Below are 14,910 nucleotides of genomic sequence, written 5' to 3'. Positions count from 1 at the left end.
GTAATATTTTACATTGATCTTATAATGAAATATATTTAAAATAAATTATAAGATTAAAAAAATTAAATCTGCAATAAAATGTATGTTTAAAAATGAAACAAATATATAAGCAATGCATCAATAGTCCTATTAAGACGTGTCATCTTTAATATAACATTTCTTGAAAGATACAAGCTCCAATTAGTCATACTTTGTTTATTTTATGTTTAAAATAATAAGGAAATACTAGATAATTCTGGAACTCAGTACATAGATTGTACTATGGTATCATATTTTATGTTTAAAATAATAAGGAAATACTAGATAATTCTGGAACTCAGTACATAGATTGTACTATGGTATCATTTGATGTCAGCATAATTTATGGTAATATATTCTGTAATCAATGAGCTTAATTTTTTAATGTTTTATGAAATAAAATATTTTATAGTTGCCATTCAACTTTAATTTTGTCTTAATTTTGAAATTCCATCTTCAACTTTTTGGAACATTAAGAAAGCTAATCAGAATAAACATATTATAATTATATTTGCAAAACAAAATAGTTACTACGATTAAAAAGTTGTTGAAATTACAGAATTTAATATGAGTAAATACTGTAGTTCACTATTGAATTTAAATATTTAAAATAGCTATTTCTGAGGATGGTATGACCATTTTATATTGTTTTATGGCCTCATCTCACTGTTATTTTATAATGACAACTAAGGAGACAGGATATTTTTAAAATGTGGAATCTCATAACAACATGAACTATATTATCATTTTTATAGGAGGACATCTAAATAGAAGTACAGTTGGAGATTATATATTTCAGTAGTAAGAGCCATCTTTTTTGTAGATTGATTTGATTTGAAGGCAAGCCTCTGGTGTAAAGGTGGCAGAGTAAATACCTGAAGAGTGATGTTCTCTATTCAGACAATCAATACCAGCCCTATGATTCTACTTCTGGCTACCTTCTAGTTAAAAACAAATTTTTTAATTCTGACAATTTAATTGCCCTTCCTAAGTTCACGTTAACTTGCTTGGGGAAAAGAGCTTTAGGTAATTTTTCAAAGAGACCCTCCAAAGTGGTTATTTATAAAAGTCATGTTGTAATGGACTTTGCAGAAACTGAGTCATATTTAAAGTTAAATTTAATACTTATGCTTAAATATTCTTTATGGAAATTAGCAGTAGCAAGCAAAGGAGGGTATTGGATTCTTGAGGGCATTACATTTTGTTTTATAGTTTTAAAATTTATTAGAAATCAGTTATAATTGTTCTTAACATTCTCCTAATGCAGAGTCCAGTTTGTCTATTTTTTGTCATCAGAACATTTTAGATCTGGAAGGAACCTATGGCTAAAGTCTAGTCCAACTTTATTCTTCACAGATATGGAAACTGAGGACCAGAAGTGGTGCATAATTCATTGTAGATATAGGACTAAAGCCCAGGTTGACTGCTTGTCAGATTATCATATAATTGTGCTATGCTGTCTTCTAAAATTCATTGTTAAATATAATGGGAATTTTATATTCAAATTAAAGCTGCATAAAACATGTTTTAAGTGGTAGAAAGATTGGTTTTAATTCAAGTACTAAAACAGTTTAGCAATAAGTTCCCATTGAATTCAGGACATTTTTATTTTGTAGAGAATGTGCATGCTAATAGAAATATGTGAAAAGGATTCAGTATAGTTCTAAAGTATCTTGTAAGCATATTAAATGATAAAAGTAACTCATCTGGTTTTCTAGGGATGACAGACCATGTAAAGATCCTAAATAATGTCACTCTTGTAACTTTGGATACTATTGCTTCTTTTTTAGTAATCAACATATACTAGTTTCTCTGTCTAAAACTTTTAGGGAATCCATGATCAATAGGGGATACACTTGGCTTTTTCTCCTAATTGTCCTTTCACCAATTTTTCTAGAGTAAATTTTCTTGACTTGCAACCCTTCGTAAATGGCATCAGCTATAAAGGGGAATTAATTAGATTAGGAAAATAGTTGCTCTTAAGATGATCTTTATATGGCCTATTTCAGAATGCAGTAATTATGTGTGCTCCACATCATACTCGGTGTATACCCACATTTATTTTATGAACATCTGAGGTCACTTTGTTATCTTAGTAGTGTTTTTTTTTAATAAAATGGACTATTAATGTGTACACTTCTTTTACTGTAATGTGTTCTGTTGATGACTCAAGTTTACTGGCTCAGAGAACATTTTAAAAGCGGATTTATATATCATAGATGGAACAGGTTTTAATAGTATGCCCAGAGCTAGCTAAGAGCTAAGGTAGGGCCAAAGAACTTTTAAATGCACATTTTGAAAACCAGCCTCTTTCTGAGTGAGCCCTCTTAGCTTCAGTGAAATAAAAACCATGTTTTAAAGAAAGTATTTTTGACAAAAATCCTCCATGATTTGTAGCAGTTGCAGTTTAATTATTAAGTTGGGATAAATAGTTGAGATTAGATTTTAACAGTGATATAAAAAATGTAATCAATTATCATTTTAGTAACAATTTTATTAGTGAGAAAATATCTGAATTAAGCTTTAAAATTGAACCAGAAGTATTTTCTTCATGTAATTAAACTTCTAGACTATTGTAGATTATACTCACGGAAGATACCAAGATAGTTGATATGTGTTTATAATGGTTGATTGTGTATCAGGCAAAGGAAAGTTAAATATATACTTTTCCCAGCACACATAAACATGATAATTATCTTTTATTTTATGCTTGGGACAGTTTTGTTCTAATTTAAAAAAAAAAAAAGTTCTTCAGCAGAAAGCTATTAGACCACTGAGAATTGAACACCAGCGCATGTGGTGTGTATTAGAGTAATGTTGGTAATTTTATTGCTGCTAACTTAAAATCCTCAAGGGGGAGTTAATTACAGGAAAACCATTCTAAATATCAGTAAGCTGCATATTTTCCATGACAAGAGGTTTTTCAGTTGAGGTTGAACAATTCCAGAATCTGAGCTTGTAAAAATAAGTAATTAAGTAAATTAAAGAGGGTGTTTGTATGCCTACAGTACACCTATAGTACTTTAAAATTCTTTTCATAAAATTTTATTCCATTCAAAAGTTGTTTTTAATATAAGGATCAGCTTGATGAGGATATATTTTAAATTGTTTAAATTTCACTTATAAGGAATAACTTAAATTACATTTAGGTGGTCATTTCAAATGGATATGAATTTATCTACTGAGCCATTGTATATTGCCACTGTAGTCTCTTTTTTGGGTAAATGTTTGCAGATCAAGCTCCCTCTCCCCCTCCCCCCATAAGCTCTTGGTACTTCAGGACATGCATGGCAATAATCAGAGAAAGTAAAGATCAAGGTGTTGAAGTTAGTTGTTTAAGTTGTTTCTGATGTTTTTGGCATATGCTCATCAAATTTAGATTTGGAATATCCTTTACATGTTTATTATGATTCTGATTTAACCTTTTAAAATACCCTATGGGAAAAATAAGAATTGGCAAATTGGTTACTAAATCACATACACATTCATATATATAGTGGTTGTTTTCATTTTCTTTTCTTTGCTTACATATAGAGATAGTATGGCATGGTAGTTAATAGCTCAGATTCTGGCACCACACTACCTAGATTTACATCCTGACTTCACTTCTCACTAGCTGTGTTACCTTGGGCAAGTTACATAACCTCTCTGAGTCTGTTTATTCATCTGAAAATGAGGAATAGTAGAGCATTTATGAGAATTAAGGGAGTTAAAATATGTAAAGTGCTTTGAACACTCCTTGGCACACAGTAAATACTATGGAATATTAGCCCTTATTATTATTTCTCCTTTGAAGTAGGAATTGTAAATCCAGGAAATAAAGAGCATGTAACATTGATTCAGCACTAAGATTGAACTGGCAGTTGATTTGTTGTAATGTATTTTATAAGAAAATCTAGAAGATATTCCTTTGTAAATTTTTTAAAATAAAGCTGTTTTGATTAGACACTTTTTTTTCAACTACTTATTGAGACCTTCCTATTAAAGAAAATAAGAAAATAAGATTTTAAAGAAATAAAAGATATTAAAGAAAATAAGATATTATTTACCCATAATAGATATTCGAAGCTAAATATAGAAAGGTTCTGCTCATGGTTTTCTTGTTTAATAGAATGCTCCTGTATTCTTTTAAGTAGTTGCATGGGTAGGATATGTAAGTGGTGTACGTAGTAAATTCACAACAAATAGGACAAAAAAAAACTTTTACCTTTAACGTTATCAATTACCGTAACTACTAAACCCAAAGAAACTTTGATTTGCCAAGCCAACCAGGTAACGCGTGTGCAATTTAACTATTTTAGAATAAATTGCATAGATAAATACTAGTCGTGTTGCTACAAACTGACTTCTTTCTTTTTCTGGGTGTTGGATAGAAACTGCAGTGGATCAAAAAGCCTAGCCATCCGATTTCCATATCAATAGCTGCTGCCTGGGCATATCAGGTGCTTTACCTCAGGGATTTCAGAAGTGTAGTGGAGACTTCTTTTCTAAAAATAAGGTTAGGAAAAGACACAAACACACGCACGCACATACACAGACACGGACACACATGCGTGTGCTTTTAAAAATCCAATCCAGGAGTTAGTAAAGCTTTTCTTAAGGAGAGAAAGAGCTGCAAGCAATGAGAGTCAGCTGGGAGGGATGTGTGGTTTGGAAATCAGAATTTTGTATTTCAGTGTTTTGTCTTTTCAGCTGTACCTCTTCTCATCTTTTGGTCCCACTGTTGGCTGAAGGTGCTCCGCAGAGCTTCTCCTTCACTTCTTAGATTTGGTGTTCCCTTTCCCTTCTGCCTTTTGCAGTCACTGCCTTGTCACAGTGCTTGGAGAATCTGGTGCCGATCCTCTCCATAGGCTGCTCCAATTCAGGCGGAATAAGGCCCTTTGCCCAGATGACTCTCTTCTTAGTCTTTCTGTTATGTTTGCCCCTGGGGTGCTTTAGCCCTTTAGTTTAAACACGCGGAGGAGGCAGCGTTTCAGACTCCAGTTAGTTTCCACACTACGTTGCTCTTGGGTATTTGTATAACAGCCAAGGGGGCTGGGGGTGGTGGTGAAGATGTGGGGGAGGGTAATGTGAAGAAAGGTGGGAGGGTGGAGTCAAGGGGAAGAGAATGCAGCTTCTAAGAGCTGCTGTAGCTTTATTAATGTCAGATATGGCTTCAGTATCTGGGCCTAAATCCTCATTGGCTGTGAATTGCTCTCAGCTTTGACCCTGACTGCTTCTGAATTATCTTCCACAGACATTCCCCAACCCTTTCAAAATGTTTGTCAGTATAATAATATTCACGAGAATGAATCTGTCCTTTTTGTTTTTTAGTGTTATGTGGTATTGTTTCCAAAACTAGGTTCTGATTTCTTTTATTCATTTTCAGAAAAGTACTATTATTTAACCTCTCCTGCCATAACTATAAGTAAATAAATGGTTCGGTGAGCGGTGCAGGGGTCGGATTTAATGGGATTAGAGTGCTTGTTCAGGGTAACATTAGACTAGGCTTGGGGAATCAAATTTGTCAGAATGAGTATGTGTGCCATCCCAAACACATTCGCCACTGTGGACAAGTTTGTATATGCATAAACGATTAACCGTCTTCGGCCACCTACCCTTACTTCAGGCCCCTGCACTTCCTCCAAACTGCTCTTCTCAGAGTTGACAGACAGCTTTGTTTCCTTTTCATTTCAGCTGCGGATGAAGATATCCTTGCTAAAGGAAAACAGTCCATCAAGAGTCAGGCTTTGGGAAATCAGAACTCAGAAAACGAGATCCTCCTGGAAGGCGACGACGATACTCTGTCATCCGTGGATGAGAAAGATTTAGAGAATCTCACTGGTAAATTCATTGGTTGTGCAGTTATTTCAGCTAGCTCTGGGCCAATAAGCATCTAATTATATACTTTTTCAGCTGTGACCACTAGGGCTACCATGCTCAGACCCACAATTATATTAATTAAAGATTGTTTTTTTCTTCCAAACAGTTTTCTCTATATCTTCTGTTTCTTCTATATTTTTCTATTCTATTCAATCTCTATGCACCTCTTTTTATTTATTTTTATTGAAAAGGAAAAAAGTTTAAAAGCAGCGACAGTAAAACAAAATTGTTCACCCATCTCATGGGGTTACATAGTCTCTGTAAAGTGAGGGTTATATGTAAAAATTCTGCCAATTGTTTTGTAAATAAATCGGAGGCAGATGAGCTATTTGCTTTGGTGTATGGGTCTTAGTGAACAGGCCGCATGTGTATTTAACTCTTGAAAAATCAATTCTAAGAAAGCTGTGGCTTTTCACAGGATTCACATATTTTACTTGATGTAGGAATTTTGATTTGCACTGTTCAGAGTCTCAGTTTTACTTCCCTTATGGGAAAAATTCTCTTGGTTAGCTTGAAATTTTAGTCATTCATTAAATGGATTTTTTTTTCTTCAATGCCTATGGCCCTTCCCTTCAAAAATGAAAGTCTGAAAGATCTTATCATATTGCTAAAGGTAAACAAATTGCATAATCTTCCATTTTGATATTTTAAGAGAAAAAAACATAAGAAATCTTTTATTTGGTGATACATCTGCAACCTGTGATACCATGCAACTTAATAATGAAAATAGAAGAAGGATCTTTTCTTATGATTGTAAACCTCTCTGTAAAGTAAAATAAAATTAATTGTAGCATACTGTTAAGAGATTTGTGGGGGGATTGGGGGATAAGGTAGATACTGCTATTCTCTAGTCTTTTCCTTCAAATCCATACCCATTTCCTCTTTCTTCATTTTGCTTCTATTCTTGCTACTAGTAATACATTCATACAGTAATAGAGGTGAAAGGGAGTTTAATTATATAATCTTGACAGTGAAAATAGGATTAGGCAGTAATCCACACTAATAAAGTGGTGTGGGTTAGAAATGAAGTGGAAATTGTCAGGGGTCTTCTGTAGGACCTAGGCTGCCCTAGCTCCTGCAGCTGTCTGCTTACCCTGTAATTGAATGTCTGAGAGTGATTGAAAAAATGTTATTTCTTCTCAGGATTACATGCTAATGTACAGAGGGCAAAGGGAGACAGCAAAAGAACACATAGCTGCTTATTTCATCCATTTATAGGGATGAGCTTTGGGAAATCATAGCTGTTCTGCAGCTATCTGCTGCCCATCTGCAAACACAATGTATTTGTACATAGGGAATAGAGGGCAAAGCCTGCTCTGATCTCCGCAGAGCATCCCTTCTATTGTCCTGCTGGCACACATTAAGATTGATGTGAGATTAAGGACCATCACCCTTCTAACAATCAAGGGAAATGTCAATTCATCTGAATTTTGAAACACTTATTCACCCATTGATTACCTGAATAGGTGCACCTTGTTTATAGGCACTATATTAATTCTGAACGTTAGTGCCAATCTTCTTTTTTGCTATTTACTTCCCTTATAGGATGTGTACAATGAGGAATTGACATGAGATTTCAAATTCTTACTACATCTGTCTCTACATAAATATATAATTATTACTTTTAAGTCCTTATTTTAGGTTTAGAGCTAATATACTTTATGCTGTTCTATTTGTAGTGGATCTATTGTTTTCAGTAGCAGTGTAATTTGTCTGTTTGATAAGCCCTGTGGAGATTTGATTATTCCAATAAAAATTCATTCACTTGGAAACCCACCCTCCAGCTGTTTACTCCCAGAGTCCCTGAACTACACTAATATTAGATTTGGAAGCATTGAACAATATTTAAGAGTGGAAAGGAAGGCTTAGAAAAGAAGTATTTTTACCAGTCTTTCATGGAATAAAGTTATTATGGAAAAGGTTTTGTGTCAGCCTGGCACAAAATCTTTATCATAGAATATGGTTAACATTTCCCACCTCACCAATAAGCTGGTGATCTTTTTGTAGTCATGCCTTAGCCAAACTCTAAAGCTAACCTCTGGCCTTGGAAGCCTATTGAGGCTTCCTTTCTCCTGGTTGTTGTTCCATGTTGTTTGATAGCCTGAGGCTGGTCTTCCAAATGGAATGTGGATGGACTTATTTAGGTAAAACCACCTTCTTTTCAAGAGACTAGCACCAAAGTTTTGCAGACTCCCTGTAAAATAATAGCATACTAGTATACTATGATCGTTAACTGCCTTTTATAAATCTCCTAGAATGAGAATCCTAACTTTGCATTTTCAGAGGAAGATTTGGGGTGGACTAACTATGTAAGTGTAGAAGGAATTTGCAGGCAACTTGGTATTCAAGGTGAGAATTAAAAAAAAATTAAAAATTAAATATAATTTCTGGTTGAATCTACTTGATTTTTAGAAAATGTCATTCCAACTTGTACAGCTTGTGCTTTCCTTTTGGCAGGTCCTGTTAGCCTGAGCACACCAGCTCAGCTTGTGGCCCCCTCTGTTGTAGTAAAGGGCACACTTTCTGTCACCTCCTCCGAACTCTATTTTGAGGTGGATGAAGAGGATCCTCACTTTAAGAAAATCGACCCAAAGGTGAGAGATGAGAGAGTTTCATTTTTATGTAATTTTTTTTCTTATGATAGATGGTGGGCTAATATTGGGTAGAATTGGCACTGTTAAAATCTGGCAGGTTTTGTTGGAATTTCTTGCTCAATTTTCTCTGCTTATATGCAAAAGGCAGCTATCTTTTTAAAGCTTATGATTCCTTTACTAGCTAGTTAGAGTATTGAAGTTCATTTAGAGTCAAAAATAATTTCCACTTAATTACATTTATCATTAGCTCATTCAGGGTGGGGCATAGAGTGGGGACCTTAGGGAATATAATATATTTTGCCTCAAAGGGTCCAGAATCAATTAAGCTACAAAATTCTGTGAGATAGAGAGTGGAATCATTTTGTTTAGCCTTTTATGTTTTCTGGATATAATACCAATTTGTCACTCTCTTTGCTTTGTCTCCATGACTTACTACTCTGTTGCACACACACGCATTGTATGTGTGCGTGCATGTGTGAGATACCTCTGTTTCGCATTACCTATAGCAGATATTGCAAGACATTGCATAATTTCTTATTCTTAAATAAAAATGTAATTTCCCCTTTAAAATGTATTTCTGATTACTTTTCAGACCCTCGCAACTTTATTTTTACTAAGAGATTTTTGAGGCAGAGCCAAAATTAGGTTTATTTCTTGAGAGTGAATGGTAGAAATGTTCTGGGAGAAAACGGTCTCTTTAAAAAGAGCAAAAGAGACCTGCAGAAGAAGAAATTGTTTTTAAAAATGGAGTAATCTCTTTTACAGACTGATAGCTTATATATATGGGTATGCATGTATGTATGTATTCTGAGTTTATTGGTAGGATAGGAGATTTTCTGGTTTTGTAATCATATAAATTATTAAATCTTAATGATTGAGAAGTGTGTCAAAGTAGCTTTTGATGAAAATGTTATAATTTTATTAAACACTTTACAAACTAACAAATCTATTGCATGTTTCCAGCACTTTGTTTCAATATTGTTGCCTTTATTAAAACAGGATTTGTTAGTCTATGTGAAAGGAAGGCTATGATGAATCTATTGTTTTGAGCTTGATAATTCATTTAGTCCAGTGAAGAGAGAACTTTACACTAATTCTGAAGTTGCATCAACTAGAAAAATTTTCTGCTTTGCTACATGACAAAATGTCTGAAAATATATTTTAATTTCTTTAGGAAAGAAAGGTAACAAAAATTACTTAACTGGTAGTTTGTCAACTTAAGAGAAGCTGAGATTTAATTCAGAATATTCTATTATGCTTTTGAACACACATGGCATAAAAATCTAAGGTTTGATTTAATTTAAAGATGTCTCTAATGAATTGTTTTCCAAATTGGAACCTTTGCCAATCTTTGAAATTAGGTTCTTTGAAGTTATTTGTTCCTTAGGAGGAAGTTATAACTTTTATTTCTTTCTGATCTTATTCTGTGCAGCATCATTAAATTAATTTTTTTTCCTATTGCTTGTGAAACATGAGATCTTTTATCCTAATCATAGAAACTGTACCATTACAACCTTCCTAACATTCCAGAAATCAAAACTCCTGCTAATTTATATATTTTTTAAAATTTCAGCCAATTATTGGAAGTAGTTTTGATTTTGTATAGACATTGGTACTTTAGATATTTTGTAAATGAGGAAATTCACATTGCTGCAGTATTTTCTTCTTTGTTGTTGATATCTGCATTATATTAAATATGGATGAAGAAAGGATATTGAATTTGGGAAATTTTTGTTTTTTTATTAGTATTTTCAAGACTTAACATTTTTATTTTTCTGAGGTAGTTGAGGGAGATGTGCCTCATGCTCTAAATACTTTTGTGAGTGAAAAAAATGTTCATTTAAGGATCTTTTTTCTTTTAAACTGAACACTCCACCCTTAAATTATTTCTTTGTAAATGTAAGTACCTAATGATTACTTTGAAAATGTTCTTAAAAAATCAGAACATTTCCCCAGAGAATAAATTTGTTTTTATTATTTAAAAGAAAATAGAATATTCTTCTGAACCATTTAGCATTACAGTGAGTTTGTTGTACATCTACAGGAAGAGAAACCAGAAAATAGGTAAGTAATATAGGTCAGAAAAAAAAAAAAAAAGATGATTTTGGAACCAATAATGTAGTAGTTTCTATTTCTACCACAGAACCATTATTTATCAGGGAATAGTAATCTTACAGTTTAAGCCTGTTTTGTCTAGTGAACTAGGTTTTACAGCCCTGAGCACTTTCCTTGTTTTTAATCCATCTCTACAGTCCTGCAGCTCATCCCTTGGTACATCCCCTCCTCCACTCAGACTTCTTACTCAGGTCTTTAAAATTGCTTTTCAGAACATTTTTCTCTATACCTTGCAAGAGATTCATGAATTTTCTCAATAAATGAAAAACTGGACTAAATTTAGGGAATAAATTTTAAATAATAAAGGTTAACATCTGACATATATTCTGTATCTGTGTCTCATCGTGAGCATATCTAATGGAATATGTAGTTACCTCCAATATGAAGAAGAAAAAAGTTTCTTTGGGATGCTTAAAATTAATTATTTTATTATCTAAGTAGTTATTTTCTTGCATTAAAAAGAAACTTTTGTTAAAGTTGAAATGAGTGCATTGGGTTGTCATTTCAGTGAAACAGAAAGCAAAAGAATGTTCTTATTTATAAATTTTTTATTGGTCATAAAAATGGTATCAGAACTATTTTTGTTTTAATTGACCATAAGCAGCTTGAAAATAATTCTGGAAATTTGATTTAAATGATCATAGTTATGGGAATTCTTACTGAGCCATTTTAAAATTGAAGTCATTTAAAAATCTGGATTGTTCACATCTTCACCATTGGGGAGAGGGGAGGGTTTGCTGTAACCATTTTACTCTCCTTTTGTGGTTGACTTAATTTTTATTATTTTATTATTTATTATTTATTTATATTATAAAGCTGAAAGAGGACAAATGGTTGAAGGAAAAATATCCACTGACTTCATTAACTATTCAGAAAAAGATCCATAAATATTTCCTTTGCATTTCAAACTCAGATTGATTTTTTTAAAATTGTGGCACAAGAAAGCAAATCTCTTACTTTTTAATGTGAAATAGTTTTATTTCTATTTCAAAATTCAGGATTAAAAATCCATTCTTCTATACTGTTGTCTTTTTTCAAGTGTGAAATGAGATGTAACTTTTAATCTTAAAGTCTATAGAACAAATATATATTATGGTTGAGTAAAATTAATCTTTTCTCCCTTCTAAGAATTTTGTAGGAACATGTAAGATTAAATCTATAGAATATGCTTGTATTTCTAAATTTTTCAAATCAGAGTTCAAATGGAAGCTTCTTGTCTTTAGTTCCTCAAGTTCACACATCTACATTGTAAATTAAAACCCTGTGATTTCACCTGCCTTCATGTAAGAACAATGCACAAAACAGTCAAGGTAAAGTAATATTTTTATTACTGTTTTCAACAAGACTGCTTAGGGTGAGGATAGGGGTGCAAGAGAGGGAGGGGCACAGTCTGACATTGGCACAGAGATACACTTAACATCAGTAAAACTTTTTTTAAAGAGAAATTTTACATATAGTTAAATAATTTGTTTCACTTGGTGACAACATTCAGGCAAACAAAAACAAAAAAGAAGCAAGAAGTGGGGGGTGGGGGGACGGGGTGAAGAGAGGAAAGAGGGAAAGGTGGAAAACTACTTACTATACATTGACTTGAAAATGTACCTTGGGTTTCATTTTGTGGTGGCAAAGCCCGATTGCTTCTTTTGTGACTTAAATTCACATTGTTTGGAGGAAAACGATCACTTTTGTGCAAGAACGTGATTTACTTCTTGTGTTTTTTTGTTGTTTTGCTGTGGATGGTTGGTTAGTCCTCTTTCTGTTTGCTTACGAAGCTCTCCTGCCTGGTTCCTGTTTCTTTCAGGTGGTTTACATAAAAGTTTGTCTTGAGTTTCCGCTGTTTTTCGCTGAGTTGTGTGTTGTGTATATGAGAAAGCGCGCCCGTTTATGTGGCTTTTCAAGCAGTCCCCAGCACCCTATAGTTTGTCCAAGCTTTTGGGATTGGTGAGAATCTCCCTGGCCAACCTCCAGGTCTGCTTGGCAGCACTCTCCAGGGCGGAATGGGGCTTGCCCTGAAAGAGGTCGAGGTTGGGCAGAAAGTAGTGAGGGCAGCGGCGGCACTGCAGGCATGAGATGAGCTGCAGCAAGATGCCGTTGAGCCGGTCGCCGAGGCATGCCTCGTCCCAGTCCGTTTCCCGTGGGTGTTTCTCGCACTCGTACAGCAGCAGCGTCTTCATGTGATAGTTATTGAGCGGTTGGCCGGGCAGCTCCAGGTGGCGGTCACGCAGCGTTTTCAGAACCGAGAGACACTTGTTTCGGCAGCCGCCCATCAGCAGGCGGTTCTCCGCCTCTCCGAACTGTAGCACCCAGGCGTCGCTCTCCGCCGAGCTTTGCTTGCCTGTCAGCGAATAGCACTCCTTCGAGAGCAAGTTAAAACCTTCGGCCTTGACCTCCGCCACACGATTGGGGCCGGGCCAAGGAATGTGAGGCATAGGCCACTGCGCCGCGCTGCGAGGCCAGATCCCGGTGCACTTGAACGCCGGAGTGATTTGTACCACGTAGCGCTCCCGGATGCGCAGCTTGACCTCGCTAGTATCAGCGATCATCTTAACCACATCCCTATAACTGCACTTGTCCACCGCCTGGGCCACCAGAGTCTGGAAACGCGAGCGGATCTTACGCGCTGAGAGGTAGCCGGACGCTGTGATGAACTCGACCCAAAGAGACATGCTCCGTTTCCGCCCATCGCTCAATTTGAGGACTGCGCAGCCGGGCAGCGAGCCGTCGTCCACGAAATTGAAGACGCCCATCTGGTTTAGGTAGAGCACCACCTCGAATTCGGTGGGCGAGATGACCTCCAGCCCTTCGTAACGAGCATCGATCTCGCTCAGGGAGCTGATGAAGCGAGGCTCCTGCACCTCCACTTCTTTTAGCACGTCCGAGACCACCTTACAGACTTCTCGGATGGTCTTGGCGATGGCCGCCTTGCGCGCCTGGCAGCGCTCCGTGTAGTATTTATTGAGCTGGTAAACCAGCTTGGCCTGAGCGGCGATCATGTTGGGGCACAGGTCCGGGCTATACACCGGCGTCTCGCAATACGTTGAGGGATCCAAGGCTCACGCACTGGTGGTGGCCCAGCGGCTTGCGAAAGAGGCGGTGCGCTCCCCCTAAGCCCCACTTTCACTCTTGTTTTCCACCTGGGCTGACCGCTGATACTATTGAAGGCTCTCTAGTTTCCCGCTTTCCAAACCTTTTTCTTTTCCAGGAAAAAAAAAAGTGGTGATTTTTGGAAAAGAAAAGTGCCTGCTGGAACTTTTTGTTTTCTCTTGATAAATAAAATAAAGATGATTTTGTGCAAAAGATGAAGGGTAAGAATTGAAAGAGAAAAAATCAGGTTACCGAGGGGTTAGGTTTGGATCTCTGCAGCCAATGGAAGATAACGCTCAGAAATCTGGAAATCAGTTTTTTTAAGTGCCAAAGTAAATTTAAAAATAGAAGCGAAACATTCAGTGTTTCATTCTTAAACTTCTCTCCAACACTGGTAGGATTTCTTCGTTTAGTGTTGCTGAATGCCTTCCTCCTCACCCTCCCCAAAATGAAAGGTGAAGGAGGTAATTAATGTCCAGAGAGCAGCAAAGTGCAACTCAGTCCGTGGCACACTCAGAGGTTTGCAGGCTCTCCACGCTCTTAGCGTGTTGGTCTGGTCTCTTCTCCCGGGGTCGTGTTGTCGCAGTTTCCCCTTTTACTACCGGAGGCGTTGTCTCGCCTGGATTTATTCGTAGTGGGTTCTTCTTGTCTTTCCCTAGGTGCAAACCGCTGGAAGTTGTTTGATATTCATTTCTGCTTTGTAGTCTATAAAATCTACAAAATCTACTTTAGTGTGACGAAGTCGTTGCTTGCGTTGCATCTGGGGTGTAGTTACAACGATTCGGGGTTTTTCTTCTCCTCCCCCTTTAGGTTGCTTGTACAGATTCCACTTTCTGAGTCTTTTCTCCCTCCTCCTCTCCGACGTTTCCCTCTCCCCTATTCCTCTTCAATCTCTCTCTCTCTCCCTCCCCCCTTCTCTCTCTCTCTCTCTGTCTCTGTCTCTCTCTGTCTCTCTTGCTCTTTCTTTCGCTGTTTCCTGGAGTTATTTAGTTTATGAATGGTCCCAGGGCCATCATGAGGAGGGTGGAGCTTCAGTTCCTACAATCGCTCTCCGAGCTGTCAGTGCTCTAGCCAATCCGAGAGAGAAGACAGGCGCGCTTTGCAGACGGTAGCAGCCGCCGCAGCACATGATAAAAAAAGGGGGGTAAAGAGAGAAGTAAGAAAATGGGAGGAGATTGTACAAGCCAAATGCTCGCACATGTTTTACAGCTCCTATTCTTGATCCTGCTATCAGTTG

General features: G+C 36.3%; 2 protein-coding genes across 4 annotated transcripts in view; one reads left to right on the top strand and one right to left on the bottom strand.

Moving 5' to 3' along the window:
• The window catches only part of LRBA (LPS responsive beige-like anchor protein), a 1,009,660-nt gene that overhangs the window by 603,356 nt on the left and 391,394 nt on the right, over positions 1-14,910 (top strand). For all 3 annotated transcript variants that reach the window (XM_037830797.1, XM_037830798.1, XM_037830799.1), the window contains 2 exons: positions 5,695-5,841; positions 8,338-8,474. In XM_037830797.1, the coding sequence (XP_037686725.1) occupies positions 5,695-5,841; positions 8,338-8,474 (284 nt within the window). The remainder of the gene's footprint in view (positions 1-5,694; positions 5,842-8,337; positions 8,475-14,910) is intronic.
• Positions 11,939-13,937, bottom strand: MAB21L2 (mab-21 like 2). The gene has a single exon (XM_037830800.1). It carries the CDS (start codon positions 13,580-13,582, stop codon positions 12,503-12,505), a length of 1,080 nt encoding a protein of 359 aa, XP_037686728.1. The 5' UTR covers positions 13,583-13,937; the 3' UTR covers positions 11,939-12,502.

Source organism: Choloepus didactylus, chromosome 3 (genome assembly GCF_015220235.1).
Source record: "Choloepus didactylus isolate mChoDid1 chromosome 3, mChoDid1.pri, whole genome shotgun sequence".
Taxonomy (NCBI): domain Eukaryota; kingdom Metazoa; phylum Chordata; class Mammalia; order Pilosa; family Megalonychidae; genus Choloepus; species Choloepus didactylus.
This window is presented reverse-complemented; position numbering and strand designations above follow the sequence as displayed.

Excerpts from the sequence above, each read along its gene's own strand:
- MAB21L2 (XM_037830800.1), bottom strand. The coding sequence starts at position 13,582 with ATGATCGCCGCTCAGGCCAAGCTGGTTTACCAGCTCAATAAATACTAC.